The 17963-nt window shown below is 37.9% G+C and overlaps 1 protein-coding gene across 6 annotated transcripts in view; it reads left to right on the forward strand.

Annotated features, from left to right (window-relative positions):
* p2rx1 (purinergic receptor P2X, ligand gated ion channel, 1) overlaps positions 1-17963 on the forward strand; it is a 33531-nt gene that overhangs the window by 9719 nt on the left and 5849 nt on the right. For 5 of the 6 annotated variants that reach the window (XR_001481877.1, XR_001481878.1, XR_001481879.1 and 2 more), the window contains exons 2-8: positions 3519-3663; positions 5849-5920; positions 6210-6273; positions 7239-7326; positions 15646-15726; positions 15968-16109; positions 16226-16362. Coding sequence is in view for 3 of the 6 variants with exons in the window: in XM_015395870.1 (XP_015251356.1) it covers positions 3519-3663; positions 5849-5920; positions 6210-6273; positions 7239-7326; positions 15646-15726; positions 15968-16109; positions 16226-16362 (729 nt within the window). In the remaining 3 variants the exon portion in view is untranslated. The remainder of the gene's footprint in view (positions 1-3518; positions 3664-5848; positions 5921-6209; positions 6274-7238; positions 7327-15645; positions 15727-15967; positions 16110-16225; positions 16363-17963) is intronic. The other variant, XM_015395871.1, reaches the window with a different exon arrangement.

Consider the following 17963-nt stretch of genomic DNA (forward strand, 5'->3'; position numbering starts at 1 on the left):
TGCAGGACAGGGGGCCTTGAGGACCGAGTTTGGGGATGCCTGCCATAGACTTTGCATGTAAAACGTCTGCTTCTGCTGCCCAAAGCGCCTCTCGTGTGAACATATCATCAACCGATTTCAAGATATCCAGGTAGAGCGTAATCAACAACGTTTCATGAATTACATGGGACATACTGATTGATAAGTTATTCTCAAATGTATTACACACATACACACACACACACACACACACACAAAGAATGAGACTATATTTGTGCAGCTCAGAGCAAAAGGACCAAATGTTTAACAAAACATTAATTTAAAAACGGAACTGCAAAGAACAGTGCCGGCGTCTAAGGCAGGATCTTCTGCAGAAGGAGAACACAGGTTAATGACCACATCTATTTGGTGGAGGATGATAATGAACATGTGAGTCACTAACTTGTTAATTCCAAGCTCAGAGGATGAGGTCGGAAAAGGTGATGAGTGGAAATCCTGGACGGCTTCAGGAAACAGTTCCAGGTACGGTACACAGACAAGCAGAAATCCAGCATGAGTCCAAACAAACAGATCTAAATGGGTACAGGCAGGCTCAGAGGTCTGGAGGCAGAAGGAGTCAGGATCAGGCAATCAGAACAGGAAATCTAGAGAACTCTCACCAAAGGCTCTAATAATCTGGCACTGATGACTGATTTGAAAGCAGGTTTAAAAGAGGCTGAAGTAGGGGATCGGATGAACTGTAATTGAGAACTGGGCGGAGATAGGTGAATGAAATGAGTAATCAGACCAGTCATCATGACAAGATCATGACAATCCTTTGGATTGGATTTCTGTTCAAAGGGATTGTAATGACTCTATGTTTTTTTTTACTGAAATTAAAAAAACAAAATTTCAAGTTTGGCATAAATAAAAATAATATAACAAAAAACGTATACTTCGAAAAAGAGTTTTGGAAGAAGCGCAAACGTATAAGGTCCAAAACCTTAAATTCTTATCAATAACAAAAAAAGAAGTAAAAATTAATGTTAGAATTAATAGAGTACACCAGCCAGCTGATCTGCACACACTCCTTGTACACTCACCCAGGTATGTTATCAGGCCCTAGGGCCTTCCTTGGGTTGACTCTCCTCAAAGTTTTCCTCACAACTGTGTTTATTATATTGGTATTTATTCGAAAAATATATAACTGCATGTATATGCCTCATCCAGTTTCACTTCAGTTTCAATTGTGTTCAATCTGAATAAATATGTGTACTTTAAGTGAGTATAACTGGTCATTATAAAATTTGTTTTGGTCTTTCAAGGTGTTGTGACCTGTCAGAGATCATTGTATTATTATCTTTGACATGTGATTAAAATGAGATCAGAGGGGCCTCATATTCATTCAGACAGCAGCTGTCTGAACTATAGTCTGACCCAAGAAGGCCACACTATAGGCACGTCGGCCTCAATGCCAGCGGCGCCTATGAGTTGGGGCGACAGTGGCGTTGGATGTAGGAATTTGCCCTGAAATCGAAGGATTGATGGTTCAAGACTCCGACTTTCAGTGTCGTTGTGTCCTTGGGCAAGACACTTCACCTGCATTATCTACTGATGGTGGTCAGAGGGCCCGGTGGCGCCAGTGTACGGCAGCCCTGCTTCTGTCAGTGAGCCCCAGGGCAGCTGTGGCTACAATGTAGCTTGCCACCATCAGTGTGTGACTGTGTGTGTGAATGGGTGAATGAATGTAGTGTAAAGCGCTTTGGTCAAGTCTCCTGACTTGAATAAAGGCGCTATATAAGTACATGCCACTTACCATTTACCATCAAACTTTGAATCAATTACACTGTGTGATTTGGTTGAATTGTAAAGTGCCTTAAGATGACATGTGTTGTGAATTGACCTGTCTGCTATTTAACTGATTTAGTGTGTTGAAGTAAATCTGCTGTTTTCAAAACTTTTTTGAGACTCATTTGTATAAAGTAGGGCATTAATTAACTAAAACGTTTTTTTGAATTCTAGAAATCAAAATTCTTTCTGCCCAACAGCAATGATGAACTGCACAGTAGCATTTTATCTCAAGCAACTGTAGTATACAGGCGAGAGCTGTCAGTCTGGTAAAGAATTGGTTGTTATGCAAAATTGTAAAGGTTAACTGTTTTATGAATTGTAACATAAAAAATAACTAAAACGTGACAGAAACTATCAGATAATGACTAAAATTTGACTAAAACTGATAATAATAGACTTAGTTTTCATGTTTAGGATGAAAACTATGTCTATATCTACAATGGCTATCAAAAATAACATTGCTTTAATGATTATTTACAGAAATGTATATTATAAATGTATGTTATTTATTATCATCTAAGAACTGATAGTCTTGTCTTTATGTTTTTGTTGCCTTAGAAATTGCTTACACAAGAAAATTGCTGAAGTCAACTATAAAGGTTGGCTGAATAGTGAGAAAATCTATATCTCCATTTTTCTGCCAGCATTTCCATGTAAGCTCAATTTATTCCATGAAACAACCCACTGGGCTCCTGTTTTCTGTGAAGCGGAGGAGTGATATTTTGACGCATGGACCAATGAAATCTGATAAAAGTTTGGAGGATTTGTGTAGCTCCAGCACAGTCAGTGGCATATCCCTTTAACATCTGGCAAAACCTAAACTTGCACTGTTTTAAACCAGAAAAGAAATGCATAACATAAGCAAATGTTAACACACATTTAGATGCTTTTTACATAAAAACTTTACACTGCTACTCCAAAATCTTCGCAATGTGATCTGTAAGGTATGGACATGAGTAAGTAGTTTACTAACTCCTTACCTTTTAAAGCAATACATTTTTTACTGAATAATAAAAGTAAGGCGCAAAATGAAAATTCTCTGATTAGGTGTTCATTATATTCAGTATTATATATATTCATCTAAAGGGAATTAACATTAAGTTAATTTGACTTTCTGAACCAACATCCTTTTAAACAGAGGATTTAAATCTAACATTATAAATCCTCTTGGATATATATATATATATATATATATATATATATATATATATATATATATATATATATATATATATATATATATAGCCTCTGAGATGAGATGTAGACCTATTATGCACTCTTGACACTTTGTTGATTGCATGTCCGATTTAAAAGAAATGCTGTGTGACCATGAATAGCAGAGTAAAGCTAGCTGTGGTTTCATTTTGGTTTTCATGCAATAATGCGCCTTGCATGGTTATTGATCCTTTTACAGATAATGTTCTCTTTCTGCATGAACTACTTGCACCCAACAGCTTCCTTAAAGCTGTCACCCTTCTTTTTCTCACAAACTGAAGATAGAAAAATAACATTTTGTGATACAGCTTGTCAAATTTGTCCTTTTTGGCAAGGATAAGTTGACCCACAGCTGCACATGTCCCTCCTGGCTGTGGAGAGCGTCATGCTTTGGTCACTCATTTATATAACCTTCCTTTTGGGGGGTTGGACTGTCGGATTCCTGAGGAAAGTGGTTGAAACAATGATAGAACTATCATATGTCTCTTTTACAGGTGGGTCTTCATTTATGAGAAAGGTTACCAATCCACAGACACAGCTGTGAGCTCTGTGTTCACCAAAATGAAGGGAGTGGGCTACACCAACGTAAGCGGGAGGGAGACGGTGTGGGACGTGGCTGACTACGTCTTCCCCTCTCAGGTTAGCGACCAGCCTGCTTAAGCTCACCACTTGGGTTTTAACAGTTGGCTGTTTCATTCGTTTAAACTTCACAAGGATTTGTTGTAAACCTGGAAGAAGTCATGGAGAATTGTTTGGATAATAATTTAGAAAGGGATAAAGGCAGCCTTCCAGTTCATAAATCAAACTATCACAATGATAAAAAATCAGGCCGACTCAGAGAGAAAACATCAGACCTCTCTGTTGTCAAAAGGAAACCACACACCGATTCAACTACGGCAAAACTTCAATAATACAACATGAATTTATTTAACATCCATTCCTGAACCCATCTGATCAGGCTATAAACTGGAGTAGCTGTTATAACTTTACTGGCAGTCTTGCTTCTTAAAACATATTGCGTGCATGAGTTATGTATACAGCCATTTGAAAGTTATACTGTGGTTAGCTTTATCTGTTGATCTAAAATGCAGCCTGGCATTGTTAGCTGTGGGAAAGAAATAATAAAGCCACAATAAACGTTATTTGGTTTGAGTTTCGGGTGTGAACAGTTTGAGTGCATGACACAAAGGTGATCCTACCGAGTTGATAAAAAAATCTCTGTGTCATGTATGTGCTTTAAAAAGTAAGAATCAGCTTCTACTCTTATTTTTAGAGAGAATTCCTTGCAGACTTTTGAAAAAGAGCTATTAAAATGCCAATTTCTGTTCCTTGATTTTTTTTTTTTAAGCTTTGAATTATGAATACCAGTTTAGTCTAATTCCAGGTTCTCTTTAAGAAGAGCATTCAGAATGTTCTCTTTAACACCTCCAGCATTAATTTGGGTTCAGAGATGACGTCACACTGCGTGAGACAGAGGAGTATAGCCAAAAGTCATTTTTACTTTAACTTTAATAAAAAAAGGCATTCAATTATTTACAAAATTTTAAGTCTAAACTGTCTTTAGAATTCGTTATTAGCAATTAGCATGAATATTACAGTTAGCATTAGTCATTGATATCATCTTGTGAATTTTCTGATCGGCGACTGAAGTCAGGATGACAACCAACATTTCTGCAGTTTTGAGGTTCACCTTTTATAAAACTAAATCACAAAAATTATAAAAGCAAATACTGTGCAGTAGATAAACAAGTATTATTTCTTTTTGCATTTTTTTTTTATAAAATACAAAAAAAAAAAAACAATCTAAACAAAAGTAAGAATGTCTTAGAATAAGTTTATTTTCAGGTAAATAAGATTATCTGCCAACAGAACCAGCATTTTCTAGCCTTAAAATTAGATAAAGAAATTTTTGCTCTTAAAATAACATGATATATATTGTTTTATGTTAAACATCCATTCATCCATCCATTTTTTAACACGCTTATCCCAAGTGGGGTCGCGAAGGGTGCTGATGCCTATCTCCAGCAGTCATTGGGCGAGAGGCAAGGTACACCCTGGAAAGGTCGCCAGTCCATCACAGGGCAACACAGAGACAGGACAAACAACCATTCACACACACACTCACCCCTAAGAGGACTGTAGAGAAGCCAATTAACCTAACAGTCATGTTTTATGACTGTGGGAGGAAGCCGGAGTACCCGGAGAGAACCCACCCCTCCTCAGGGAGAACATGCTATGTTTAACATAAATGATCTTATTCTATTGGCAAATTGTCTTACTTATCTGCTCAAATCAAAGGAAAATAGTCTTATTAAAAAAAAAGTCTATTTCAGCTTTTGCATTGTAAGGTTTTTATAGGACCCATCAGAATGTAGTGAAGGAATAAGACTCCAAAATAACAGATCATTTAATTTAGTAAATTGTTGATTTATTTGTTATATTTATTGATCATAGATCATAAATCATAATTAATTTACTTTCAGCAGTCTGAAATGCTTAGAATCTGTTGGAAGCCTAAACCATTCCTTTACGGAGCCTAAATGAAAATATTACAATTATGTTATCTAAAGGATAATTTACTCTCTGAAGTTCTGTTTAAATATTTTAGCTGTGAGAAACATTTCATATTATATCTAGTCTCTGAAAAAAACAACACTAAACCTATTAGCAATGATAACAAATATATTCCTATTACAATACTAATAAAGAAACAAAAACCTAAATTCAAACATGGTTTATTTTAAATATGTTTGCAATTATTCTGGTTAATTTCTTTAGTCAACAGGCTTTGTCCTTTTCCAATCCAACAATCTAAATCTTTCAGGGAGACTCATCGTTCGTTGTGATGACTAACTTCATCATTACCGAAGGTCAGAAGATGGGAAAGTGTCCAGAGGTATTTGCTAACCCCTCTTCCTTCTTCCCGCTCTTTCCCTGTGTCCTTCTCTCCCCTCCTGTCTGCCTTGCACACGGCCGTAAATAGTCAAAGAAAACATAAATATTATCATACCAGGACTGCTTGTGCAGTTGGTTTTATTGATGTCTGGCAGTAAAGTGCTTTTGTACGATGCAACAGTAACAGGCTGCATCGTATGGGAGATCATTAAGGCTTCAGTGTTTCTCTGTATTGTTTACATTCCAACATGTTATATGCAAAGCTGACCCAATTCTCTTGTTCCCAACAGCTTACGGGTAAATGCACCTCAAACGATGACTGTACAGAGGGGAGTTACAAACGTACGGGACATGGTAAATTCTAAGTAACCTTATGTTTGAAACTCAGAACACTTTTTTGGCTTCACAACATCCTGTTTGTTTTGCCTCTGAAATGAAATGAATGAAACTAAGCCCGCGATCTTGCTTGATAACCCGCTGACAACAGCAGAGTCTGGTGTCTGCTGGCTATTTGCAAACTAGGCTTGGGCTTTTAGGAACTGACAGAGTCCTACAGTAGATTACCACCAAGTTAAACATTTAGATGTAAACAATAGTTTGCCTTTGGCCATGGGATTAAAACAACAATGTTACTCTTGGCAACCAAACATTTGATGTATTTGCTTGTGTTGTGGCCTAAAACCCAACCTTAAGCAAACAGCTACCAGATTAACGCTGTGCATCTGAGTTCTCTCATGTTATAACAGCAGAGGAACATTAAGAACAGGGATCACCTCAGATGAGTCCAAACAGAAGTTACATAAACCTGTCGTGCATCTGTGCCCAGCTTTCTATTATGAGCCTTTCTGCTTGTCCCTGTCCTGCATCGACTTCAATAAGAGCAAAGCTTTAGATATGTCTGCGTCAGACTCATTAAATTCACCTTGTGCCAGAGTTCCTTTAGAGGTGGCAGGCTGACCCTGCGCTGAAATGGAAGCATGTGGGGGTTGCTCCTGCCGGCCATACAGGTCAGTGGGGCTTCTGGAAAAGCTTCTGCAGCTGAGCAGTGCCTGCTGGTGAAATGCCGGCACTCTTCTCCTAATGAGGCAAAGCACCAGAATAGGGAGAGATGAGGGAAACATTTAATTCAGCATTTGCTCCGTTTTACTTTAATATTTCGCTCCCTTGCGTTGATGTTAATCAGAGATAAGGAGAAATGTGGAGGATATCTAAAGTGGTTTAACATGAGTTTCTGTTACTCGCATGCCGTACTTCTGCCTCATGCTTGCTCAGTTCAAAGTTCTGTCCTGATAATGAGATTTTGCCTGTTTCCTTTTAAGGACATATGACTGGAGTCTGTGTGAACACAACAAAAACCTGCGAGGTGTTAGCGTGGTGCCCTGTTGAAAATGACACCATCATACCAAAGTAAGTATATGCCTGAAAATCTTCTGCCTGTTGGGGTCCAAGCAGAAAAAAAAAACTTAGAAAACACTGAAGGCTTTTAATGCATTCATGTTTTTATTTCAAAATCCTGCACAGCAAGATGTGCTTTAAAGGAGATCCCAAAATCTACAATCAAGCACATTTAATGGCCTTGAAGGGCTTTTCTTTGATCAGGAATATTTCTCATCTGTTTTTTGAAACCTAAATCCACTAAGCTTATTTGTTTTAACTATGTCAATAAAAAACTAAACAATAGGATAGATAGAGTATGACCACACTGAAAGCTATATAATTTTCAAAATTATGAAATACAGTCATAATATTATAATAATAAAGTCATAAAACTAGTTTTACAAAATTAAAGTAATTAAATAACTAATAAAATTGTAAATTACAAAATTTATTCAAATAAAAAGCTATAGGAGAATAAAATATAAGAGTTATAATATTACCAGAATAAAAAGCTAATGAGCATATCTTTAAGTAAATAAGTAGAATAGAATAGAAAATCCCTTTATTCTCTTCTGGTATTCCGGTGTTTACAGCGGAAAAAAGGTTATAGAAAGAAATGGTCACACAGAAAAATGTATAAGAATAACATAATAGTGAAAAGTTAAAAAATGAACAATAAAATACTGTACCATAAAGTATTTTAACAATATATAAAACTGTGCACCTGGAGAATAAATTACCAATATAATGCTCTGGACATTTTTACAGTAATGGATATTTGAAAATAGCAGCAACATCACAGATGTGCAAAATGACAGCAGCATGTTATTTAACTAAGATAGAAACTGTGCAAAATCAACATGAATATAACAACTCATTGAGCTTGTTGGGAACAGTGGTGCATATAGAGTCTTACAGCTGCTGGGAGGAAGGATCTTTGATAACGCTCCCTGGTGCATTTAGGGTGCAGCAGTCTGTCACTGAAGGAGCTCTCCAGTTCAGCACCAGCTCCATGCATGGTGTGAGAAACATTATCCAAAAGAGATGTTCATTTAGTTAGGATCCTTTTGTTTCCCACCTCCTGCACTGAGGCCAAAGGACATCAATCACAGAGCTGACCTTCCTGATGAGCTTTTCCCACTGCTTTCTCTCAGCTATAGATAAGCCACTGCTCCAACAGACAGCTCCATAAAAGATGGCTGATGCCACTACAGAGACATAGATAGTCTTTAGGAGCGCCCCCTGCACTCGAAAAGGCCTCGGTCTCCTCAGCTCAGAAGATACTAATCTGACCTTTCTTATACAAAGCCTCAGTTGGGAGTCTAGTCCAATTCATTGTTCAGGTGAAAGTCCACCACCAGCTCCTTGGTTTTCCCTGCAGTAATCAGGAGGTGGTTCTGCTGGCACCGGACCTCGAAGTTCTGGGTCCACTGTCTGTACTCAGAGTCGTCCCTACCTGTGATGAGGTGACCCAGGCAGAATCGTCAGAGAACTTCTGGAGGTGTCAGCGGGGAGTTGATGGAGAAGTCTGCAGTGAAGAGGGTGAAGAGGAACGGTGCCAGCACTGTTCGCTGTCAGACCCCCTTAGTGTAGGACAACCTATCTGAGACACACCCCTGTGACCTCACATACTGTGGGGAACCAGTGAGGTAGTCCAGAATCCACTGGGATATGTGCTGGTCCACTCCTGACAGCTCCAGCTTCTCCTTTAGGAGTCCTGGCTGGATGGTGTTGAAAGAGCTGGAGAAATCAAAGAACATGATCCACACAGTGCTTCCAGGTTTCTCTAAAAGGTGATCTGCTCATGTAAAGATTTTTTTTTTTACCCTAAAATAAGATAATTAGATGTTATGCACTTCAAATAAGATAACAGAATTGTTTTTTTTTCTTATTTTAAACATAAATCTTTTTATTCAATTGGCAGATTCTTACCTGTCACATCAAATTCAGGGAAAATACAATATTTCAAGAAAATGTCTCAATTTCTGCAGTGTGGTGACATCACAAGAGCAAAGTTGTAATGTTACCAGATTGAAGCCGTAATATTAGAAGAATAAATTCATAATATCACCACAATGAAGCTGTGATATCACAAGAATAATACAATACTATAAAATGAAAGAGGTAGCATATTTGAATGTAAACTCTGTAATAAACTACAGTTCCCCCCCCTGAGTTAAAAGGCTCAGGCTGTGGTTAAATTTATGACTCCATATTGAAGATTTTTTGTCTTATTAAAACAACTTTTTTGTCTAATCATATTATGAATGTTCTTGAATAAAATTAAACTTAATTCTAATAATATTAAGGCTTTATTGTTCTATTTTTACAACTTTATTCACGTAATATTAGGACTTTATTTTTATAATAGTTCCAGTATGCCCAACACTTTGTCATAAAAGTTAGACACGCCGTTTCCTAAATGGGGACTGTTTTAAAAACCTCCAGATTATGAAATCTGTCACCAAAGATGCCAGACTTAAACAGTAAATTTGACAAATTATTCACATCTTGTAGTTATTAGTGGAAATAAAACACTTACCAAACTTAACGCATCCATTAATACACACCAAATAACTTAATAATTTACTTTCATTAAACTACTGCTGAAAAGACACAAACAATTTATTGTTAGCATGATGTGAATTTGAATTAAAAATAAAAATGGAAGGCTAGTTTTATTAGTATCTAATATTTTTCTCAGATTCTTCTAACCTAAATTAACCAAAATGCCTCCTGGAAGCTTCTTACACAAACCAGCATTTCCTAAAAACATAAAAGTCACATAGTTTTTCTAGGCTTCTTGTGAAGATACAAGATGAGGTTTAACTCTGCAGAAATGTGGCTTTCATCGTAGCTCTAGATCTCCCTCTGCTGTCCGGTAAACATGGAAACTGCCCCCATTACTACGGCCTCTGTGTCTATGGTCATAAAGGTTCTGGTTTAACATTGTGGATCTGTTTGCAGTCTTTCCAACCCCACTCTGAAAGGAGCTCACAGTAGCCGTGCTGATTTATACAGAATATTAATGAATATCTTTGGCATTGCTGTCCTAAATATCTCATTTAAAAAGAAGTATCACCGATCCCTTTGAGGGAGTTTTCCTGTTTCCTATCTTGCTATGATTGTATAATTCAATATCCATATGGATATAAAGTCAAATTATATTTAAGTAAAAGTCAGTTTCTCTTTGTCTAAAGGATATTTAAAGTAGAAAGTGGCTCAGTGATTAATTGGTGCAGCACATCCATCCTCTAGGTGGAATTTGGTCAACCATTGCCTTCTGCCTCAGCCGGTTATCGGATTGTGGTGTACAAGTATTAAATAAGTGGGAAGATTGAGATAAGAAATGCTTTCATTGTCACAGCGGGGAATTATTGGTATAGGGGTGGCAAAAAACAATTACACAAAAATGTACAGGATGCAGAAGGAGGAAAAATGACATGGAAAAGGGAATACTTTATAACTATTATCAAGAAACTCCATATTAATGTAAGAAAGGTGGAGAAAATAGGAAAAAAAACAGCAAAAGATTAACAGAATAAAAGGAAAAGCTGCAAAAATATGACTAAAAAAAGAGACAACCTTTACGAGGTTAAAATATTTAAACAGGAAGTCTTCGTTCTGATCTATTCTCTACTGTATAACATGTTAGGATTAGAGCAGTGCCAATGAATCTTTGATCAGATCAAAAACCTGTTTGTAAACAGTATTGAGTTTGCACTACTTTAAAAGAAACATAAGTTATTTGTTCTTGAAATAATAGCATTTTTCCTTGTTTTGAGCATTAAGATGATTTGCATTTGAAATATATATATATATATATATATATATATATATATATATATATATATATATATATATACACACTCACCGGCCACTTTATTAGGTACACCTGTCCAACTGCTCGTTAACACTTAATTTCTAAGCAGCCAATCACATGGCGGCAACTCAGTGCATTTAGGCATGTAGAAATGGTCAAGACAATCTCCTGCAGTTCAAACCGAGCATCAGTATGGGGAAGAAAGGTGATTTGAGTGACTTTGAACGTGGCATGATTGTTGGTGCCAGAAGGGCTGGTCTGAGTATTTCAGAAACTGCTGATCTACTGGGATTTTCACGCACAACCATCTCTAGGGTTTACAGAGAATGGTCCGAAAAAGAAAAAACATCCAGTGAGCGGCAGTTCTGTGGGCGGAAATGCCTTGTTGATGCCCGAGGTCAGAGGAGAATGGCCAGACTGGTTCCAGCTGATAGAAGGGCAACAGTGACTCAAATAACCACCCGTTACAACCAAGGTGGGCAGAAGAGCATCTCTGAACACACAGTATGTCGAACTTTGAGGTAGATGGGCTACAGCAGCAGAAGACCACACCGGGTGCCACTCCTTTCAGCTAAGAACAGGAAACTGAGGCTACAATTTGCACAAGCTCATCGAAATTGGACAATAGAAGATTGGAAAAACGTTGCCTGGTCTGATGAGTCTCGATTTCTGCTGCGACATTCGGATGGTAGGGTCAGAATTTGGCGTCTACAACATGAAAGCATGGATCCATCCTGCCTTGTATCAACGGTTCAGGCTGGTGGTGGTGGTGTCATGGTGTGGAAAATATTTTCTTGGCACTCTTTGGGCCCCTTGGTACCAATTGAGCATCGTTGCAACGCCACAGCCTACCTGAGTATTGTTGCTGACCATGTACATCCCTTTATGACCACAATGTACCCAACTTCTGATGGCTACTTTCAGCAGGATAATGCGCCATGTCATAAAGCTGGAATCATCTCAGACTGGTTTCTTGAACATGACAATGAGTTCACTGTACTCAAATGGCCTCCACAGTCACCAGATCTCAATCCAATAGAGCATCTTTGGGATGTGGTGGAACGGGAGATTCGCATCATGGATGTGCAGCCGACAAATCTACGGCAACTGTGTGATGCCATCATGTCAATATGGACCAAACTCCCTGAGGAATGCTTCCAGCACCTTGTTGAATCTATGCCACGAAGAATTGAGGCAGTTCTGAAGGCAAAAGGGGGTCAGACCCGTTACTAGCATGGAGTACCTAATAAAGTGGCCGGTGAGTGTATATATAGTTATATATAAAATACTGTCGCTACAAGCATACCAAGAGTCGATGCAATCAACTGGTTTGCATTAGATATAAAACTTAATTTGACGTATGATCTGGTGGGTAAATATATATAAATCTAAATGTAAAAAAATATATATATCTAAATATATATATGTAGAGCAGTGGACCAGGTTTGATCCCAACAGCCTCCACTCTGGGTTCCTGAGCAAAACCCTTAGCTCCACACTGCTCCCCAGGTGCCACACAATGGCATCCCACTGCTCCCCAAGGGGATGGGTCAAAATGCAGAGTGAATTTCCCCATTGTGCAATAACAAAGGGTTTTACATTATATTATGTATATAATTTTGTCTCAGCAATCATTCTCATTGCAATAGCAGAACATATGATTTCCTTTTCATGTTAGGGTAAAAATATTATATCTAAAAAAATATTGTTTTAATCTTTGCATTGTGTTGGGAGCAGATCACAGAGTCTAACAGCAGCTGGAGGGAAGGATCTATAGAGGTGCTTTCTTGGGCTGATGCCTAGGAGGCATTAGCCTGTAGCTGAGTGAGTTCTGCAGTGGTGCAGCAGAATTATGGGAATGTTCCCAGGTTGTCTCCCACGGACAGAGGATTTTTTATCCAACACACAGCAACACACACATCTCCTAAGGAAACAATAAGGCCTTGCTATTTTACACTAAACAATAAAAGATTGTGACATTCAAAGATGTGGTCTATAGTGGTCCATTTTTTATTCTATAAAACTATCCACAAGATATATCCTACAATCTGCGCTGTTTGGTCAGGCAGGATGCCTTCATTGTACTTTCAAAGCATCAAAATAGGGGTCAACTGTGTGCCTGGGCAGCATTAGGATAAAGCTACATATTCCAAATTAAATATTAAGCAAATGAATAAAATTTCATAATGTTCCCTCTGAGCTCTAACATTAACAGTCATTTTTTAGTGAAGTACATGGTCATAGGAGCTTCTGTCAGAAGCTTTGGTGTCAATTTAAATTTCTATGCCACATACAATAGTAAGTTTTTTTGGTTTATAGTTTTTTGTGTGTGAAAGGGGTTAGGTTTTGTGGTAACACAAACGCACATTTCTAAGAGAAATAAAGAAATCAGCTCTGACCTCTTTATTGGAGCAAACAGAATGAGAGTATTTATTACCACACTGCTGCTAAAGCTCCTCTCAAATAAAAGAGGTTCTGTTTCATCGTCCAACATGATGCATGGAGTAGTGAATTAATTGGATGTTTTGGCATAAGGCTTTCCAACCATTTATATCACTATCACCATATAGTTTGCATTGTCTTACATCACAACCGTTAACCTCAGTGTGTTCCACTGGGAGGTTATGTGATAAACCAACACAAAGTAGACCATTTAAGTGAAATAAAATCTCAGAATAAATTTGGGTGTACGCTTATATTTAGCTTAATTTGCCCCAAATGGCCTTAAGTAAGATCACTACTGTAAGTTGAAAACTGATTCCAGTTGTTCTTTGGACTCACCAGCCTTCAGTGTTTCATTTTACAAATCTGCCCTGTGGTAGATGAGCAAGAAAAAAAGCTACTGTCACAAGAAGCCAGATAAACATTGAAGTTTGCCAAAATAAGTACGAGACCCAGCAAATATGTGAGAAAATGGGCTCTCGTCAGATTAGACTTACCACCACATTACCCCTGTAGAAGCCATTACTTGTCAAACATGGCTGTGGCTGCATTATGCTATGGAGATGCTTATTTTTAGCAGGGACAGAGAAACGGTTAGTTTAAATGATTTATTATATAAATGCCTCTAAAAAAAAAATTGGATTAACTTGCAATAATAATAAACACATGCAAAGAAAAAAGGCTGCAAGTAAAAAAAACAACTCCAAGTTTGGAAAAGCTGCTAGAAAATAGAAATCAGCGAAGGGAAAGGCTACAAATTTTTCAGTATTCACACATTAAATGGATTTCTATGTCCCTTTAAATTCAACAAATGAGCACAGAAATGATGCTAACAAACACACAAAAATAATAATATTAGTAGGGCACACCAAATGTTTTCCTTTGAATCTTTTTAATCATTTAGTTTAAGCATCCTCATCTACAGTATGCCTGTATATAGGGTCTGGACCTTTTACATTTGCTGTTAAATCATGCATTTATGCTGCGTTTGCACCCCTAAATCCACCGTAAAATACAATTCGATGCTGTAAGAAAAGCTAAAAAAAAAAAAAAAAAAACTGGGTTGGTAGCTTAACTTTTAACTGTAGAGCAAATTTACATTGGAATAGTTTAGATCAGAGCATGTTTCTGTAGTAAAGTCCAGACCCACAACTGATGGTCGATACACATACACACTTCTTTTTCTTAAAACAAAAAAACAGAAAATTGGAAAACACTTTCCCTCTACTTTTCAACAGCAGTATTGGCTGCCTTATGTGTTAAACTATCACAACAATAAAATAAATACAAGATAAAATATCCAGTGTCTGAGGCTATTACATATTAAAATCTAATAAAAAATAGAAAATAGTTTGAATTGTTAAATATGACAAAACTGGAAGTGAGACAAAATCCCAAACCTTAAAGGTGCTGATGTGTCCTCTATAGTCGACCAAACGGCAAACTGTATATGAGCTGGTAGTAGAAATAACATACTTAGTTATCAAACAGATGTCTATCTTCTCAGCCTTGGGTTAAATAAAATCTTAGCTTGCATGAAATTTTTAAATCTTTGTGTTTAAGCAATTCCTACTCTCAGTCGAACTGAAATAAATTCACAGTAGTAGCCTTTCAAAATTTCCCCAGTTTCCGTGATGGGCCCTTGCCTGGTTCCCTACAATTGCTTTTTAAACATCAATATTTGTACTTAAATATTCTTTCTGTCGTAATTTGTGCACATTTAGTTCTAAAGAGACGTGTTGTCTCCTGGTCAGACCCTGTAATTCAGTGAAAGGGTGGAGTCAGAGTAAAAAATATGCACGCCCAGGAGGCGGCCAGTGGCTGGAAGTTGGAGGGGATTTTTTTCTGGGAGTCACAGGGGAGTGGGCTGCCATTCAGCTGGCGTTTGACTGGGAAGAGCGACTTTTAATGGCTGCTACTGTAAGGAGGCCTATATTCAAAACATGCTGAAATAATGTCATCAAGTTTTAATTCTGCTTTGACCTTGATGTTTTTAGTGGTGATGATTGAATTTGCATATTCTATTATTATTTGGCAAATATACAAAGACTGTATTTGAATATTTTTCTTGTTCTCTATTCCAGGCCTCCTCTTCTGACATCTGCAGAAAACTACACACTTTTCATCAAAAACTCTGTAACTTTCCCTCTATTTGATGTCACAAGGTGATAGAGCTCATTTCTGTTACACCAAATAAAACCTAGAGGATCTTACTAACATGTTAAACAGTAATCAATATAAAATGAAGAGGCTTGTGTTAAAACTGTAGAAGAAAACTTTACTGTTTTGTTCTCAAAAAACAACAGCTGTTATGAAATGTTTTTCAGTTTGGTCTGAGTTCTGGTACCAAGAGGAACTCATAAAAACCAAGTAAAGATGGATTTTCTAATAATCATTTGTTAACAGGAGTAATTTGGTGGAGGGCATTGATGGGGCATACCTCAAGAAATGTCTTCACCATCCGAAGAATGATCCACTCTGTCCTATATTCAAACTGGGAGACATAGTTAAACACTCTGGCTTCAGTTTTGAAGATTTAGCCCAGGAGGTAATTTTCATGTAGATGATCTTTGCTTTAAATGTTGCTCTCTGTAATCACAGCAGTTTATGTGTTTTTTGCTCTTGTTTCCATGGGAACCATCACGTTCTGTGTTTGTTTGACAGGGAGGAGCTATTGGTATTGTGATTGACTGGACATGTAACTTCGATGTTGATGTAAAACACTGCAAACCTCAGTACAACTTTCACGGTCTCTATGGAAACAAAGACAGCACGAATGCATCGCTTGGCTACAACTTCAGGTAGTAAAATCCTCACAGCACCCAATTCCTGTGATTTAAAGAATCATCTAAACAAGAGAGGAGTTATTTTTTATAGAGAGGATATGACATTTATCATAGAATTATATTTACAGTAGGAAAGATAACCACACTAAAACCAGTTAAAGCAGCATCAAATAACTCCTCTTAAGTTTTTATTTATCTCCATATATATGTGCATATAAAAATATATAAATTAAAATTTTAATCTTATTGTGGAGAGAGCAAGGATATATTTATTTATCAAACCTCATTTTCCAGCAGCAACTGCACCCTTTACTGTCCACTTTATTGGCTGGATTGAAGGCATTGAGTTCCAGCAGTTTAAACTTCAGGATGTTTCCTCGTCTCAATCACAGATATCAGGAACGCTGCTAGGAATTGGCTGTGTGTTTCCTGGACTGAAAGACATTGATATTGCCCCCCCAAACCTGACTTTATACGAGGGAATAAATTGAATGTGATTGGTCGTTTATCAAGGAGGCGGGATTGTTGTGGCAGAAGGTTCGCAAGCAAGAGTTTGATCGTGGCCGGTGTCTCCGAAACATCTTGCTAACCAGTTAGCAACTAAGTGCTAGTAGCACTAAATTGGTGACTTAGAAACAATTCTGTCAAGGAATGCTATGGACAGTAACACATGCAAGAGGAGGAGAGTTTTGTGTTTGAGGTCGTGGATGAGTCTCCTCCGTCATACATTTTTTATTTAGAGGAGGAAGTGGGGACGAAGATGTTGTGGAAGAGGACGCCAGGGCGGCAGAAGCATGGTTTGGCATAGAAGGCTTACAACCATACATGTTTGAGCCCTTGCCTCGCAGCGCTGCCAGTTCTGTTAGCTCTACGCCTGCTGAAGACACAGAGGTCCATCCCCGTGAACACTGGACTCAATGGGAAAGGAAATGATTCTTATTTCTTATTTTAACGGTTGCGTATATTAGCTATGACATATGATCTAAGAAGTTATGACCGGGAAAAAATTTTATTGACAGATGACCGTTGATATATGACTGGCCGAATTTATATTTCTATAGGGCCAATTCACAACACATATCAACTTAAGACACTTTACAGTTCAACCAGATCATCCAGTCAAATTGATACAAAGTTTTCTATCTAAGGAAAACCATTTGATTCCATCGACTAATTGACTCAAAGCCAATCCCTCACATTAAGCATGCTTGTAGCAACAGTGGAGAGGAAAAACTCCCTTTTAACAGGAAGAAACCTCCAGCAGAACCAGGCTTAGTGTGAGTGGCCATCTGCCGAGGCCGACTGGGGTTCAATGAGACAGAGGCAGAGATACAAAAAGCAGCTTTAAAAGGCGGCCCCGTCCAGGACACACACAGCCAGGCAGACGAGCTCTGATCCAGCTCCCATGTTAGAGGAGGAAGAGATCACATCCAGCCAGTCACGGTCAGAGATACAGGACCACACTGGAAAACAGGCCAAACTCCAACATCTACAAACAAAGGTGTTGATGGCAGCAGCATAGCTGATATTTCTCTCCAGGAAGGAGTCACAGCCAAACAGGAACAGACGAGGCAAAGCTACTCTGAGGAAAAGCAGAGAGAGCAGAACGTTAGAGA

The sequence above is a fragment of the Cyprinodon variegatus genome, unplaced genomic scaffold (genome assembly GCF_000732505.1).
Source record: "Cyprinodon variegatus isolate N-32 unplaced genomic scaffold, C_variegatus-1.0 Scaffold765, whole genome shotgun sequence".
In the NCBI taxonomy this organism is placed as follows: Eukaryota; Metazoa; Chordata; class Actinopteri; order Cyprinodontiformes; family Cyprinodontidae; genus Cyprinodon; species Cyprinodon variegatus.